General features: G+C 38.6%; 1 protein-coding gene across 1 annotated transcript in view; it reads right to left on the bottom strand.

Moving 5' to 3' along the window:
* Positions 1-14,096, bottom strand: part of ar (androgen receptor) — a 43,275-nt gene extending 29,179 nt beyond the window's left edge. Inside the window, exons 1-3 of the mRNA XM_083901601.1 lie at positions 13,167-14,096; positions 5,755-5,906; positions 5,304-5,420 (exon numbers count right to left, since the gene is read on the bottom strand). Of these exons, the coding sequence (XP_083757727.1) occupies positions 5,304-5,420; positions 5,755-5,906; positions 13,167-14,062 (1,165 nt within the window). The 5' untranslated portion in view covers positions 14,063-14,096. The remainder of the gene's footprint in view (positions 1-5,303; positions 5,421-5,754; positions 5,907-13,166) is intronic.
* Between the last annotated feature and the right edge of the window lie 309 nt (positions 14,097-14,405).

Raw genomic sequence — 14,405 nt, 5'->3', positions numbered from 1 at the left:
TTGGAATATTTTGTTATGTGCAGTGAAAGGTAGACTATTAAAGTTCAACTTTTTGAATTATAAATGCACTGAATCTTTTCCAAATAGTAATCCTAACAAAGACTCATTGTTCTTGTGGACACCAGGAAAATGGTCTTTAAAACTTTAACACTTTTAAAACTAAATATTCAGCCTGCATTGGTCTATGAATGTGGGTGATTTGTCTTGTATCTAAACAATATATGAAGAGCTTCTCTTTAAGTTCACCAAATCCTTGTAGCCGCAGCAGCTTCTCCAGTCCCAGAGAAGTGCTGCGTCAGAGCGCAGTGCCATTCCGCACGGCCATTCACAATAACAGCGCACCTTGGAGTGAGACATCGTGGCATGCGGGGCAAATGTATGGCTGGCTATTCCTACGACCTTGCCGGTATAAGTCCATCTTGTTACCCCCTGGACTATCGCTGATGATGACTTTAAAAGGGGCAGAATAGTCATAGCCTAAGGGAAACTGAGGGAACAGTTCACAAACGATTTTTCTTTTTTCCACACCTGATCCTAGCAGGGCTCCGTAGGAAACAACGCGCATTGACGTTTTTTGAATTGCGTTTCGACATGCATTTCCGTTGTGTTGTGGCTTTTTTGTTTGCGTTGTGAGATAATGTTGTTGTGTAAAACACTTTGGTGTTTGTGTTTTCTGCTTGGGGTGGAATTCAGCTGGGGCTATCCGTAGTGTGCACTTCTACTTGAGACGGCAGCTCTACCAAGTGAGCTACAGTGACTTAATGTTTTTGTGTTTTCTGCTTTTGTGTTTGCATTGTCAGTTAATGTTTTCGTGTTTTCTGCTTTTGTGTTTGCGTTGTGAGTTAATATTTTAGTGTTTTCTGCTTTTGTGTTTGCGTTGTGAGTTAATGTTTTCATGTTTTCTGTTTTTCGGTTTGCGTTGTCAGTTAATGTTTTCATGTTTTCAGCTTTTGTGTTTGCGTTATGAGTTAATGTTTTCTGCTTTTGTGTTTGCGTTGTGAGTTAATGTTTTCGTGTTTTCTGTTTTTCGGTTTGCGTTGTCAGTTAATGTTTTCATGTTTTCAGCTTTTGTGTTTGCGTTGTGAGTTAATGTTTTCTGCTTTTGTGTTTGCGTTGTGAGTTAATGTTTTCGTGTTTTCTGCTGTTGTGTTTGCGTTGTCAGTTAATGTTTTCGTGTTTTCTGCTTTTGTGTTTGTGTTGTGTGATTTGTGTTTCCGTTATGAGTTAATGTTTTTGTGTTTTTGATTTGCGTTTGTGTTTTTTGATTTGCGTTTGTGTTTGATTTGCGTTTGTGTTTTTGATTTGTGATGTGTTTTGTGATTTGCGTTTGTGTTTTGCCCCTCAGGGCCACCGTAATTACCTGTTTTAAGTGTTTTTAAGGCTAGCATTATTCCCATTTAAAGTAACAAGTTTAAAGGAAGTAATTATTTAGTATTTAGTTAATTTTGTTAGAAATGTTTAAAAAAAAAAGTTAAATACCTACACAGAGTTAAGTATTATTGCATGAATATTATTTGATTAGTCACGTGATTATAAAAAGTGCATCAGTTACTGTGACTTTGTAATATATTAATAAAATACAAAACAAATGTTTTGTCAATGATTGCATTTATAAAAACAAATCTTTCTACTCCAATGATGACCTTACTTGTGGCGCAACAATCAACACAGGGTGGCAGCAACAATTTACTTTTACTAGCTCACATGCGGTTAGTTCAGAATATTCAAATTAGCAGGAAGAATAATACAGATTGGATTGTGTTTACAACGAGCAGCCACCTTATTGGTCTAGCACAGTCACGTGATGGCCACTGTACCACCTGTGGACAAAATCTCACAGCGCCCAGAACAAACTACTGCAGAATTAAAACACTGATCATAAAAACTGCAGAATTACAGGAGTATAACCTTTATCCTGACTGTTGCATTGATAATCATCATGAATGTGTTATATTGAACAAATGTGTGAAATACACTAACTATTCTACAAATTATATTTGTTTTATCACTTAATAACACGTCTTTAATTGTAAGCCACATTATTTGTGTTATAAAAGAATTTGACCATATCTATAGTCAATATTATTGTTTCTAACCCACATAAATATCCTTCATTTATCATTAAAAAGCCAAAGAAAGCAGGTATTTCATGATAGTGTATTTACAGTGTATTGTCACTCTCCTTTGAGAAGCACAAACATCTAAAAAAAAAATGTCATGAGTCCACAAAAGCAACCTGTCCAGCTTTATATCCACATATATGTCCTATATCAGGATATAGATGAGACATATCCAGATTTTACTTATATGCGGTATAGCCAGCCTAATTATTGATTTGATTTATATTGGGATATATGTCGATATTGAATGATGATATAAAAAAAAATATACATATATATATATTTTGTGATAAGGTTTTTATTCCCATATCACCCCTGTCCGATTGTCCAGGCTCTTTTACGCAGGTAGAAGATTTATGACATGTACTGAATTTCCAAATGCACATATGCAGTTAGCGTTCTTCACATTGCTGCTTAATGAAGTGACTACTATGTTTGCATGGAGATGTTTGTGTAACCTCTATTTGGGGACATAATCAAAATGCCAGATATAATATGGAATTCAAAATGATGAAAAATGAAATCTCTTACAGCTATTCTTCTCAATCTTGAGCAGATGCCAACTAAAGAAATATTTTGAGATTGCATTGCTTCTATTGAAACTAAATGGATGGAGAGACACAAATAACAATGATTTAATACATAAGTAATCATTTCTTTCTAATAATTTTGCAATAAATTAAATAAGATCCTATTTGGCAAATTAGAATGCTCTTCAGAATTTAATGATTGGACTTTTAAGTAGTTTGAAAAACCTGGAGGATAAAAGTACCGAATAGATAATTTTTCTGCCTTCACTGCAACAAATTATTGTCAGAAATATTCCTGTGAAATACCCCCCGAGTGAATTACATGTCCATGATGAGAACATAAGTGAAAAGATCTCTTTAGCCATGAGCAGAAAAGGTGTGCCTTTTTACTGACAATCACAGCATTAGATCACATTTTCCCTCCATGGGTTTGTCAGTGACTGGTGGCGAAATTACCAGCATGTCTGCTGCTTTCATTCACATGTCTCATGTCAGCTTTGTGCCTCTGGTACAATTTTCGCCGTTAACAGAATGAGAAAATGGAAGAGAGTGAAAATTGAACACAAGACGGAAATTAGTCCACTACATGTCAATCTCTGTGACGAACAGGTCTGGGTGACAGTAAGGAGAAGTGAATGGAAGGGGTCTAAATTGCACGGTAGCTCAGTCAGGGGGCCTGATTATCAGTAACATCCCCTATTGTGATGATGCTGCAATTGAAGAGAGTTAGCTCGGGTGTGCCGCGTACAGAATAAAGTACTTGGTCTTGTGGAAACCAGTAATAGTTTCACTTTTAGGGACTTCACTTTCTCTGTTGTTTGCTTTGTTCACACAGTAGGATATATGCTTTATTTAGTATTATGCATATGTATACATCTTAAAGGGAAAGTTTTTTTTAGTGCAGCTGTATAAGAGACTGACCATCCCATTTTTATTCCAAGAGCAGCATATATCACTGCTCTATTACGTCCGTTGGCGCCGCCTTACAGATGCACAGGGTATCCTCCCATGTCTGAAAGAGACACGCTGGGTGTCCATCCACACTTTAAAGTCACTGTGAGCATCTAACTGGTAATATGTATTATTTTATAATTATTATTAGTCATGGAAATGTTGATGATATTCATAAAATAAAAGTCTGTCTGCGTGTGAGCCAACAGTGAATATCCACTATGCTTAACCTGGATATTTATCCAAACTAACCTCAGTCCTTGGCCCTAACCTTAACCTCATACGCTGACTTTTATTTTACCACTGCTCTGCATGAGCATCTAAATGTGCCACGAGAGGATTTACATCGGAGTCAATTGAAACCCTAGTGTGTCTCTTTCATACACGGAAGGATACCTTGTGTGTCTGTCAGGCGACGCCGAGGGACGCGACAGAGTGACACTCTCGAGATGAGAGCGGGTTGGAATGACACATAGTCAATGCTGACTGTGCTAAGTGAGCCCCCTGCCTTGAGAACCAGCCTGTGATATGGACATGAATGACAGTGGGGGCACAAGGAAAAACTGATTTTAGCCAAAAGTCTCAGTAAAGAATCAAAAAATCAAAAAAGAGATTTTAAACATATCATGTTTAAAATCTCTTTTTTGATTTTTTTTTTAAGGACAGAAAATGCTTATATTGTAGTGACAACATTCTAACCCTTGAAAAAGTTTATAACTGCATCAAGGGGAAAAGGAAAAAAAAACATTCATTCACTCATAGTCTAGCACTATCCTCCACATTAGGGTTGTGGTTCGCTGCAGCCAATCCCAGCTGACACAGGGTGGAAGGCGAGGTTCACCCTGTGTCAGATCACCAGTCCATCACAGGACCAACACACACAGACAGAAACAATCATTCATTCTCATATTCACAACTATAGTCAATTGAGAGTGTCCAGTGTCTTTTTTTTGGACACAGAATGACACTTGTTTTGCTGCAAGGCAACAGTGCGAGCCACTACACTTTCCTGTCATACTACACCTGTCCAGCAGCAACTCCACTGGCTTCCTATCAAATTCTGTATCTTACTGAGCTCTTTCACACCAACATACCCAGCCGTAGTCTTAGGTCCTCCTCCACCCAACTCACCCACCCACCTGCTTGCTTGTCCACCATGGGGTCGAGAGCCTTCAGCCACTTGGCCATCGGCCTCTGGAACTCTATGCCACATAAAACATTCAAATTCTTTCACCTCCTACAAATCCTGCCTCAAAACTCACCTTTTCAGACAGGCATAATCCCATTAATACTGCAACTGAAATGACCTTACTTGTTCTTTACTGCTGTTTTTATATGATTTATTATGTTTTACTATTTTGACTATAGATTTAAGCACGAACTGATTTTATTGGATGATACTTTTTGTTGCTACAGTTTTCTCTTTATTTTTCCCATGTTTTCAATTCAATTCAATTTTATTTGTATAGCGCAGCCATCTGCCTCGACTGGTTGGGGTGAAAGGAAAAATGGGGGCCAGTGTCTGTACCTCAAAAAACCATACTTACTACCAAATGTGTATGACTATCCCTTTTAAGGTATGTTCTTACTGCAAACATGCAATATAAGAAGTGAAAAGCAGCAAATGATAATATATTTATGATACACATGATAATATAATATGATTTAGGAGAACATAATTTAGTATATAAATGCATCCTACCTCCCAGAGTCATTCCAGCCTCAAAACACTTCTTCAGCCGACAAGAAGGACAATTTTTTCTTCTTAGCTTATCAATGGTGCAGTCATTTTTGCTCGCACACAAGTATTTCTGTTTGCCTACATGGAGGGAGAAAGCACATGTAAAGAAACACTGCACTGGATTCTAGCATCAAATCAACAAAAAGAAAAATCAAAGGGCTACAACTAACGATCATTATCATAATCAATTCATCTGTCAAGTATTTTCAGAAAATGTTGACCAGTGTTTTTTATACCTCAATCTAATGTCTACAAAACAAAATTATTCTGTTATATTAAGCAAAGATACCAGAAAATATTCACTTTTTACGAAGCAGAAAAAATAGAACCATTAACAATGGATTCAAAACAACCAATATATTTGAGCTCAATGGGAGAAGGAGGCTCCGACTCGTAGTAATTTGCTGTTTACCTTCTGCAGCTCTTTTGAAGAAAACCTTGCAGCTGCCACAGGTGAGCGCACCGTAATGGCAGCCAGACGCTTCGTCTGAACAGATCAGGCACGTCCTCTGTGGTGGAAAGAAGAACTCCATGGGAAACATGTGCTCTCTCCCAGCCTCAAACCTGAAGTCAAACATATAAAGTAGACTTTTATAGACCATTAACAGCTATGATCATGGAAACACTGAGTGATAAAAAACACAATACTTCAAATGATGACTGACATTTGACTTGCGGTCACGTCAGTATCATCAGTATCATCTGAAACTAATCGCACATTTGGGTTAACTAAAGCCTAACCTTGAACTCGTAGACCGCAAGCCAGCCCATAATTGTGTTTTACTTGTTAAATTGCGTCCAAACTGTAACCACAGCGCAGTTAATGTTCATTCCCCAGAGTCACACTTCAACCTCTCACTGCGATTTAAGGAGGGCAGGGAGTGTGATGACTGAGGATGGTGTGGGAAATGTTTGAGCACAAAAACACCACAAGTGAGCAGGAGGTGGGGGGAGGGAGGGAGGGAGGGAGGCAAGGTGGTGGTGACGTGCGGGGCCACAGAGGGTGACCGGGCTTCAGCCTTGAACACAGAGCTGAGACTGGAAAAGGTTCAGACACAACGTCGCCTCAGCGATACATACAACACACAGATATAAAGGCTCTGTGTAGAAGTGACACGGGTGAGGAAGCTTCACTGTCTATTATGAATAAAGCCACGTAGACTCTTATTGTAAAGCCTCTCCTGTTCATAGTTTCAGATTTATTTCATTTCAACACTAATAAGCAACCAAAGCTGCAATTAGACTGTCATTCAGCCTCGGACTGAAGTGTTCGAGGCTGTGATTAGTCATATGACAGTTTGAGGAGATGAATAGTGACAGAGAATGATTATGTGGTGTGGGATCCGTCAGTAGTGCAGTACAGTATAACTGTATGTGTAAAAAAAAAAAGCACATCAACATCAGCATGGTAATGCTCTCAGGCCGCAGCTGTTAATAATAACCAGTGATCCTGAAAACACGATGCAATCTGGATTATGTTATATTTGCATGCGTAACGAGATCCACAGTTTTAAAAATAACCTCCTAAAAACATTTTTGCTTCCCATTGTCCATAATTGTTTAAATCCTGACTGTTAACTGCTCCAGCTTCTCAGCAGGACTGAGGACAGTGTAATGAGGCCACTGTTGAGGCACAAGCTTTTACTACTAAGTTCACAGCACTGTTTACACTATTAATGGTGAAACAATGGTAATAAAACACGTTTATTTTATTGAAAGTTGTTTTTTGGTCACTTTTTTTAAACACTAATTTGTAGTTAACAGTGTGTTGACCTTTACATTATATATTAATGGTATAATTCTAGTCTTGATGACCACTAATGTTTTGCCATTCACCCATTCATGTGGTGCATGTGCAGAGCATGTTCTCATGCTGTCGGCACAACCAACAGGAACAACGTGGGGTTAACACATTGGCATTTAGACTAGCAGAGCTGGGAATCGAACCCTCTAACTTCCAGCTGAAAGACCACACTACACTATATGTGTGCCTCAGTTGAAGACATTTAACATTTAACTACACCTTTTTTTAATTAATTTACATAAATGAATGAATGAATTTGTATGTGAAATAACAAAAGGGCATCCTTTAAAATTGTGGTCCTGAAAGCGACAAACAGAGATGGGAATCAAACCCACAACCTACCAGTTGAATGTTGAAAGGTCTACCACTGATATTATTTTATAATGATATATTGTAAATATGTCATTATAAAATTATAATGATATGTCATTATAGACATATTTTGTTATGGACAAAGAACACTGAAAGCAATACATGGCTGACGAGCTTGGTGACACCTACATTTATTATGAAGACAACTTGCTCACTAGTGTAAGTCAACATATTTTCTGCATCTGTCAACCATTTTCTTTTTTCAGTATATATTACTATACTTATATTACTATATAAGTATATAAAACTATACAAAAAACAATATATCTAATTTTGAGAGTCACTTTTTCAAATGATTGGAAAACAGCACGAGATCAAACTAAATATGAACATAATGACGTGTGTTTACTGAAGTGAACAATTCAAGAGAGCAGCTTGACAAGTGTGTTGTTTTGTGTAAAAGATGTTAGACTAAGCAAACCTGGAAGTTATTTACTTTACAAACCCACAGCGATGAAGTTTACTGCTGTAGTCTTATCAATATAAAGACCTTAAAAGACCACTGTGTGTAAGTGTGTTCCTGTATGTGTATCTTTGAGAGGACCACAAGACATATAAACCACAGGGAGTGAGGACACAGATTTAAAGGGCTTTTGGGGGGGGGGGGGTTAAGACCTGGTTTTGGGGTAAGAATTCGGTTTAGGATAAGGGTTACATATTTAGTTGTGATGGTTAGGGCCAGGGAATGTGTGTGTGCGTGTGTGTGTGTGTGTGTGTGTGTGTGTGCACAGAATGAGAGAGTTTTATGTAGCCTTTAAATACAATGTTTCATTGTCTTTATTAACTTTATTAAAGACTATTCAACATATCACATCAATGATTTAGTCATATTCTACTGTATATTAATATAATCATAAGAAGATCTATAATTGACTTTGCTACTGACGCTTGTTGAAATAAATTTAACGGTCATCACAGCAGCAGAAGCTACACTTTGACAAAATGTAACCAATTGAATTTCTGAGCACGAACAAAAGATCTGTGCAAAATCTGAATAAAAACTACTACTGTTTTTAAACGATGTGATCATGACATGAAATGTTTAACTTCAGGGAGAAGAGACAAGTTTGACATTAAATAAATAAAATAATGGAACAATTTAAGAACAATTGAATTGTTTTTATTCATTGATACTGTACAAATAATTACCTTCCGTTAAAATAATAATACTGTTGCTCAACTATTGGTACAACAGCGAAAGGTTCCATGGTTTGCACGACTTTCAACATTTCCATAATCAAGTTGAATTTGTGCCTTTCTGCATGGAGTCTGTGTGTTCTCCCAGAGTGTGCGTGGTATGTAGCCGGGTTCTCCGGCTTCCTCCCACAGTCCAAAAACATGCAATATGGTGATTAGGTAAATTGGACACTCTTAATTGATGATGAGTGAGTGTGGATGGTTGTTTGTCTCTATATGTGTCCCTGTGATGGACTGGTGATCTGTCCAGTGTGACCCCACCTATCGCCCTATGTCAGCTGAGATTGGCACAGCACCCCCCTCGACCCTCATCTGGAGGACAAAGAGGTAGAAAATGGATGGATGGATGGAAGTTGACTTTGTTGTTACAACATTATTGCCTCAGTTAACTCTACATCACTGTCTGCAAGATTAATAAAAGTATATATTTATATAAATAAATAAGCAGCAGCAGCAGCATGTGAGCCTGCAAAGCGTGTTAACCGTTCTCTTTGAAAGAACAAAACTGTTTCACAAACATCTGCTTTCACTCATTTGTGAGATAATGGCATGCATGCAGTCCCTCCTTGGTCAGAGGAATTACAAGCAGCTGAGCAGGTCGGTATGTTTGGCTCATGTATTGAAGTGTTAACTGATCGCACAAAATGTAAGCATCAATATAATTTTACACAAACCCTTTGTGTGTGGTCCTAACCTGAATTGGTGCCAAATTTACTATGCATCAGATTGGGTTCCAGAGAAAAAACAAAGGTCGCAGCCTTATTCCAGCAACATTTAGTTTAATGCACTTCATTTCCATTAGAAGTGTTATTGTCCCATTCAATCCTTTCAAAGTCTCTCTGACCTTGTTGCAGCATAAAGACACAACTATCAAGTAACCATGGAGCCACGAGTCTAAACTGCCTAAAAAAAGAAGTGGAACAAAATCAAAGCAGCTGTTCAGCTGAATACACGTTACAGACGGGACAGACTCAAACTTTCTTGACTAATACTCAAACATGGAGCAAGGTCACTTCAAAGACCTGATTGCTCTGGGTTTTTCAGTCGGAGACGTTGTCCAGATAAATCGGCAAAACCTGCCTCAAGGTGACAAGACACAGCAGAGCTGCATCTCACAGGACCTCAAGGTCTTTCTATGTGTGTCTGCAGTCAGAGGAGCTGCTGAGCAACACGGCCCGGCTCCTCTTTCTGTTATTCAACTCAATTCGAATAAGCATCATTGTGTAAAATACTATGTACCATCACATCAACATATTATATTCACAGTGCATGCTCTCGTACCCGTAAAAGTGTGAAATGATTCAATCAGATAATCATTTTTATTATTATTACAGTCGTTAAAACTTATTTTTCATTAGAAAGTTTCTCATTTCAATTTTTATATAGCATTTTTTAATCAACTGATCAATAAATATTTGCTTACGTTAAGCAATGTCGTACATCGTTTATGATTATTATTTTATTGTAATGTTTTATCAGATGGAGGAAAAATCCATATATACTACGGCTGCAACTAAAGATTTTCATAATCAAAGAAATTGCCAAAAAAGACATTTTATATTTGTGTTTTTCAAACCTGAAAACGATGATGTTATGTCCACAAACCACAATGATTCAGTTTTAATTAAATTAAAACGTCAATTAAAATATTCCCTTTTCAGAGACTGAAAAATCTTTAAAAAATCTATCATTGAAAAAACACCCAAACTGATTAGTCGGCTGTAAAATTAGTCAACAATTAATAAATGTTGCAGCCCTCCGTGCATCATTTGTTATTATTTTTATTGAGATCTTTTATCAGATGGAGGAAAAAAATGATCAGTCAAGAAAAAAAAATCACTATCATATATTGGCCATCAGCAACACTGCAGAGCGGCATCAAAATACATATTGTAACTTTGATATAATATAATAATAAGTAAAAAAAGTTGTGCTGTATGTGAGGCATTAATGAGTGTGATGGATGTTGGCAGAAAACCTGACACGGCTCTGGAGCTGAATCTCCTGCCTGAGGGTGAGTAACTGTGTGTGTGTGTGTGTGTGTGTGCGTGTGTGTGTGTGTGTGTGTGTGTGTGTGTGTGTGTGTGTGTGTGTCCGTTCCTTTTATTGTGGTTGTTCTGTTGTAAATACTGGTTAACAGTTCCTGTTCCAGTGCAATTATTTTGCTGCTCAGTTTTATGATTTTGTTTAGTGGGATTCAATGAACGTTACCGTGGAAACCAACCGGGCTGTAACGTCGGAGGCTATGACAGATTTATTATATATTTTTCTTTTTTTTTTTAAATGCCACCAAAACTGACAGTGAGCTCAGAGTTTGCAAAGTTTTTGTCAGAAAAAAAAACCTCGGTGACACATCAATTGTCTCTCACTTTTATGTGTTACCTGTCATCATCTACAGCTTAAAATACTTCAAATAATAATAATAATGGTAATCATCATATTTATTTTATTGAATATATTTGTGAAATATACAAAATTACATTATACAATATTTAGTTTTATTACTTTCATTAACTCGAATGAGCATGGGTGGACTTTTTTTTTTTTTTTTTTTTTTAAAGCTGACCACTTTCTTCTCTTCACTTTTAACAAGTCTTCACTTGGAACAGTCCTGTACCTGGTTCAATGAATCACTGTACTTATGATTAGGTCATGCAGGGTCTTAGTGTACTTTGTTTTCACACGGCGCTCTAAATCATTCACCAGTACAGAGAAACTGCAGAGACTTGGATGAAGGCCATGTTGAGAGACACATGCAGCTGAATGATGCACGTGTGGTACCTGGGCGTAGGTGGACGCTCAACGCGTCCCGTCTGTATATGTTCTACTGCTGCATTCGCAAACTCATGCGAATTTAACTTTATGAGCACTTAAAAAAAAGTAAATAGTTGTGGAAGGATTCATAAAATCATCTACTGTTTATGATCCGCATTAAATGTTCTCAAAATACAGTTCAGATTATACCTGGTTTATTCCTTTGGCTTTTTAATCTTACATCAATATGTGCATGTGTTTGAAGCAATTAAATTGACTTTAAATCAAATTTTACTGTAACACAAAAAACATGTTATTGAACGACTTGTAAATATAATTTTGTCGATTCCATGTACTTTTTTTTATCAATAATATATATATATATTATATAGTTTATATATATTTAAATGCCTTTCACAAATGTATTCAATATAATAAATATGATGATTATCAATGCAAATGCCTTTACAAACAGGAAAAGTCATCATAGATACTATGATATGACAATATCCTTGTCTCATGTCACCATATAGAAGTAATATCCACACATTTTTCAGCACTAACTCTCAACCATCACTGCCTCCAAAGAAAGTCTGTCTCGCTGCTGTGTTTCATTGATAATATTCTCTTTACAAGGGAACTATATTTATTCAGAGGAAGGGACATAAATCCGAAAACAAAGCAGGCTTTTTTTTTCTCCTCAGTAGACTAGCATTTAGAAACATCCTTTTTCCATTGTTGGACAGAGACGGCAGGTGTCCCAGACAAAACATCATTTACTCTTTGATGAAGGAAACAAGACAAGAAAGACAGCATTTTATAGTGGGACGCAAATATGTGTTTGAACTTCAGGACTTAGTATTAGTATACTGAGTATTTTTTCTTCAAAGAGGGGAAACTTTCAAATTTACTGAGAAATGTAAAATAACAACTTCCTCTCCATAAAGATCTTTCAGTATCTATGTTTCCATGTGTCTTTTTTTTATTGTTTAATGGATTTTGACAAATGGAGTCATTATACATAAACTTAAAAAATAAAATAAAGTTTAATATGTCTTCCCTTCAAGAATTAAAACAAGGTGTATTTAAAAAATAAGTACATTTAATGTATTTTTCTATCATGATGTTTGGTATATTACAGTCTGTTGTATTAAGTTGACCACACAACCAAACATATTCATTTAACAATTTAAATACATTTAAGGAGAGGGGAATGTTTTTTTGTGTGTTCCAGGTATTACTCATGTTGTGGGAACCTACATCTGTTTAAACAGGGGACAAAAATCAATAAACGATTGCATTTTAAGGTGAAGACATGTTGTATGGTTAGGATGAGGTTAGGTTAGGGTGAAGCCACTGTAGTTATGGGTTAAGGTAAGTCAATGTAATGTCCTCTGAAGTCATGGAAACCAGACTGTGTGTGCGTGAATGATTGGTTGTGTGTCTGTATATTGACCCTGTGACCTGTGACCTGTGACCTGTGACCTGTCCAGGGTGTAGAAACCGCTTCTCACAAAGCACTCCCTGAAGTGGGTGATACATTAAGATGATTATTATATCGGTTTTTTTGTTGTTGTTATTGTTACTGTTTTATGAGTGAATAGTTGTTTGTTTGTAACAAATGGCACTCTACCTGTGTCAGTAATATACATATATGTATATATATCATAATGGATATTATTGTTGTTATTGTGTACCTGGTATCGTTATAGGAGACATCCAGCCAATCGTCCACCTCAGTCTTCACGTAGCTGGTGTTGGGAAAAGTCGGCCTCAGCATCCCGGCCGGGCACCAGCGTTCGGAGCGCGCGCCGCTCCGCTCATAAGGATTACAAATGAACGCGGTGCTGGCTGCTGTGCCACGCGCATTCATGCAGTGCCTCGAGCCCCAACACTGAGAGTTGTGCTTGTCGTTAAAAGTGTAGTCACCGGACCACAGAACCGCGGCCGCGGCGGCGGCTCCGTTGTCCTCAGACTTGACCTGGACGCTGAAGTGTTCAGGCGGGTAAACAGTGAACTTGTGCTCCATGGCTTCCCGAGCTTGTCCGCCTCCTGCGCTCGGCCTCTCGGCAGCTGTGTGCTCGAAGTGAGACAGACTGCCCGCTGCGGACGGCGCATACGTGCAGGAGGCAGCGCGCGCTGGAGTTAAGTCATCAACCTCGCACAGTGGGAAGTTTTGCTCGTCCACGGATGTCCGAGTGGACCTGAAGTGGTACATGGGCACAGCGGTGTCGGAACTTTTGAACACTTCGAGCAGTTGCTTGACGGGTCGCTCCTCTCTATCGGGGCACCTGTAGCCGGCGGCAGCAGCAGGAGGACCGGGGCAGCTCAGAGACACAGTCCCGGCTCTGAACACGTCCTCCCCGCCGGGGTGTTCGCCGGCAGCGCACGGGGGAAGAGCAGCGTCCATGTCGCTGCTGGTGTCGCTGGACTCGGTGGTGAGACCCAGAGACACGGACACGGCTCTGCACAGCTCTCTGGCTGTTTCTGAGATTGTGGCGCAGGCGGAAAAAGAGGGGCTGTCGCCCACACGACACCCAGCGCTGAACAGCTCCTGAGGAGCAGCAGCTGTATGACGGCAGTACTTTTCCATGGCACACGCTTCGTGTGCATTTATGAGCCCGGATCCGTAATCTGCATTGTTGGTGTCTTTGCCAGCGCCGCTTCCCGAGGAGTTTTGTGAGAAATAAACTCGACTTTCATCACTTTTTTGCGACATGCTTGCAGTGTCGCCTGTGCGTGTTTTCTCCCCCTGTGGCCAAATCGTGCCACCAGATAAGTCTCGGTGAGTTTGGCTCATTTCCCAGGAAGAGTTCAGTTGGCCAGGAGAGCGAACTTTACACGGAGAGAAAAAGTCTCGATGAGTCCCAGCTAGTGTTCATGCTCAGCTCTCAACTCTCACACTGTGCAAAAGGTTTTTAGTGAAGGTCCAGGGA

This window comes from Microchirus variegatus (genome assembly GCF_963457635.1).
Source record: "Microchirus variegatus genome assembly, chromosome: 15".
Classification (NCBI taxonomy): Eukaryota; Metazoa; Chordata; class Actinopteri; order Pleuronectiformes; family Soleidae; genus Microchirus; species Microchirus variegatus.
The sequence above is the reverse complement of the archived record's forward strand: the minus strand, read 5'-3'. Positions and strand labels throughout refer to the sequence as shown.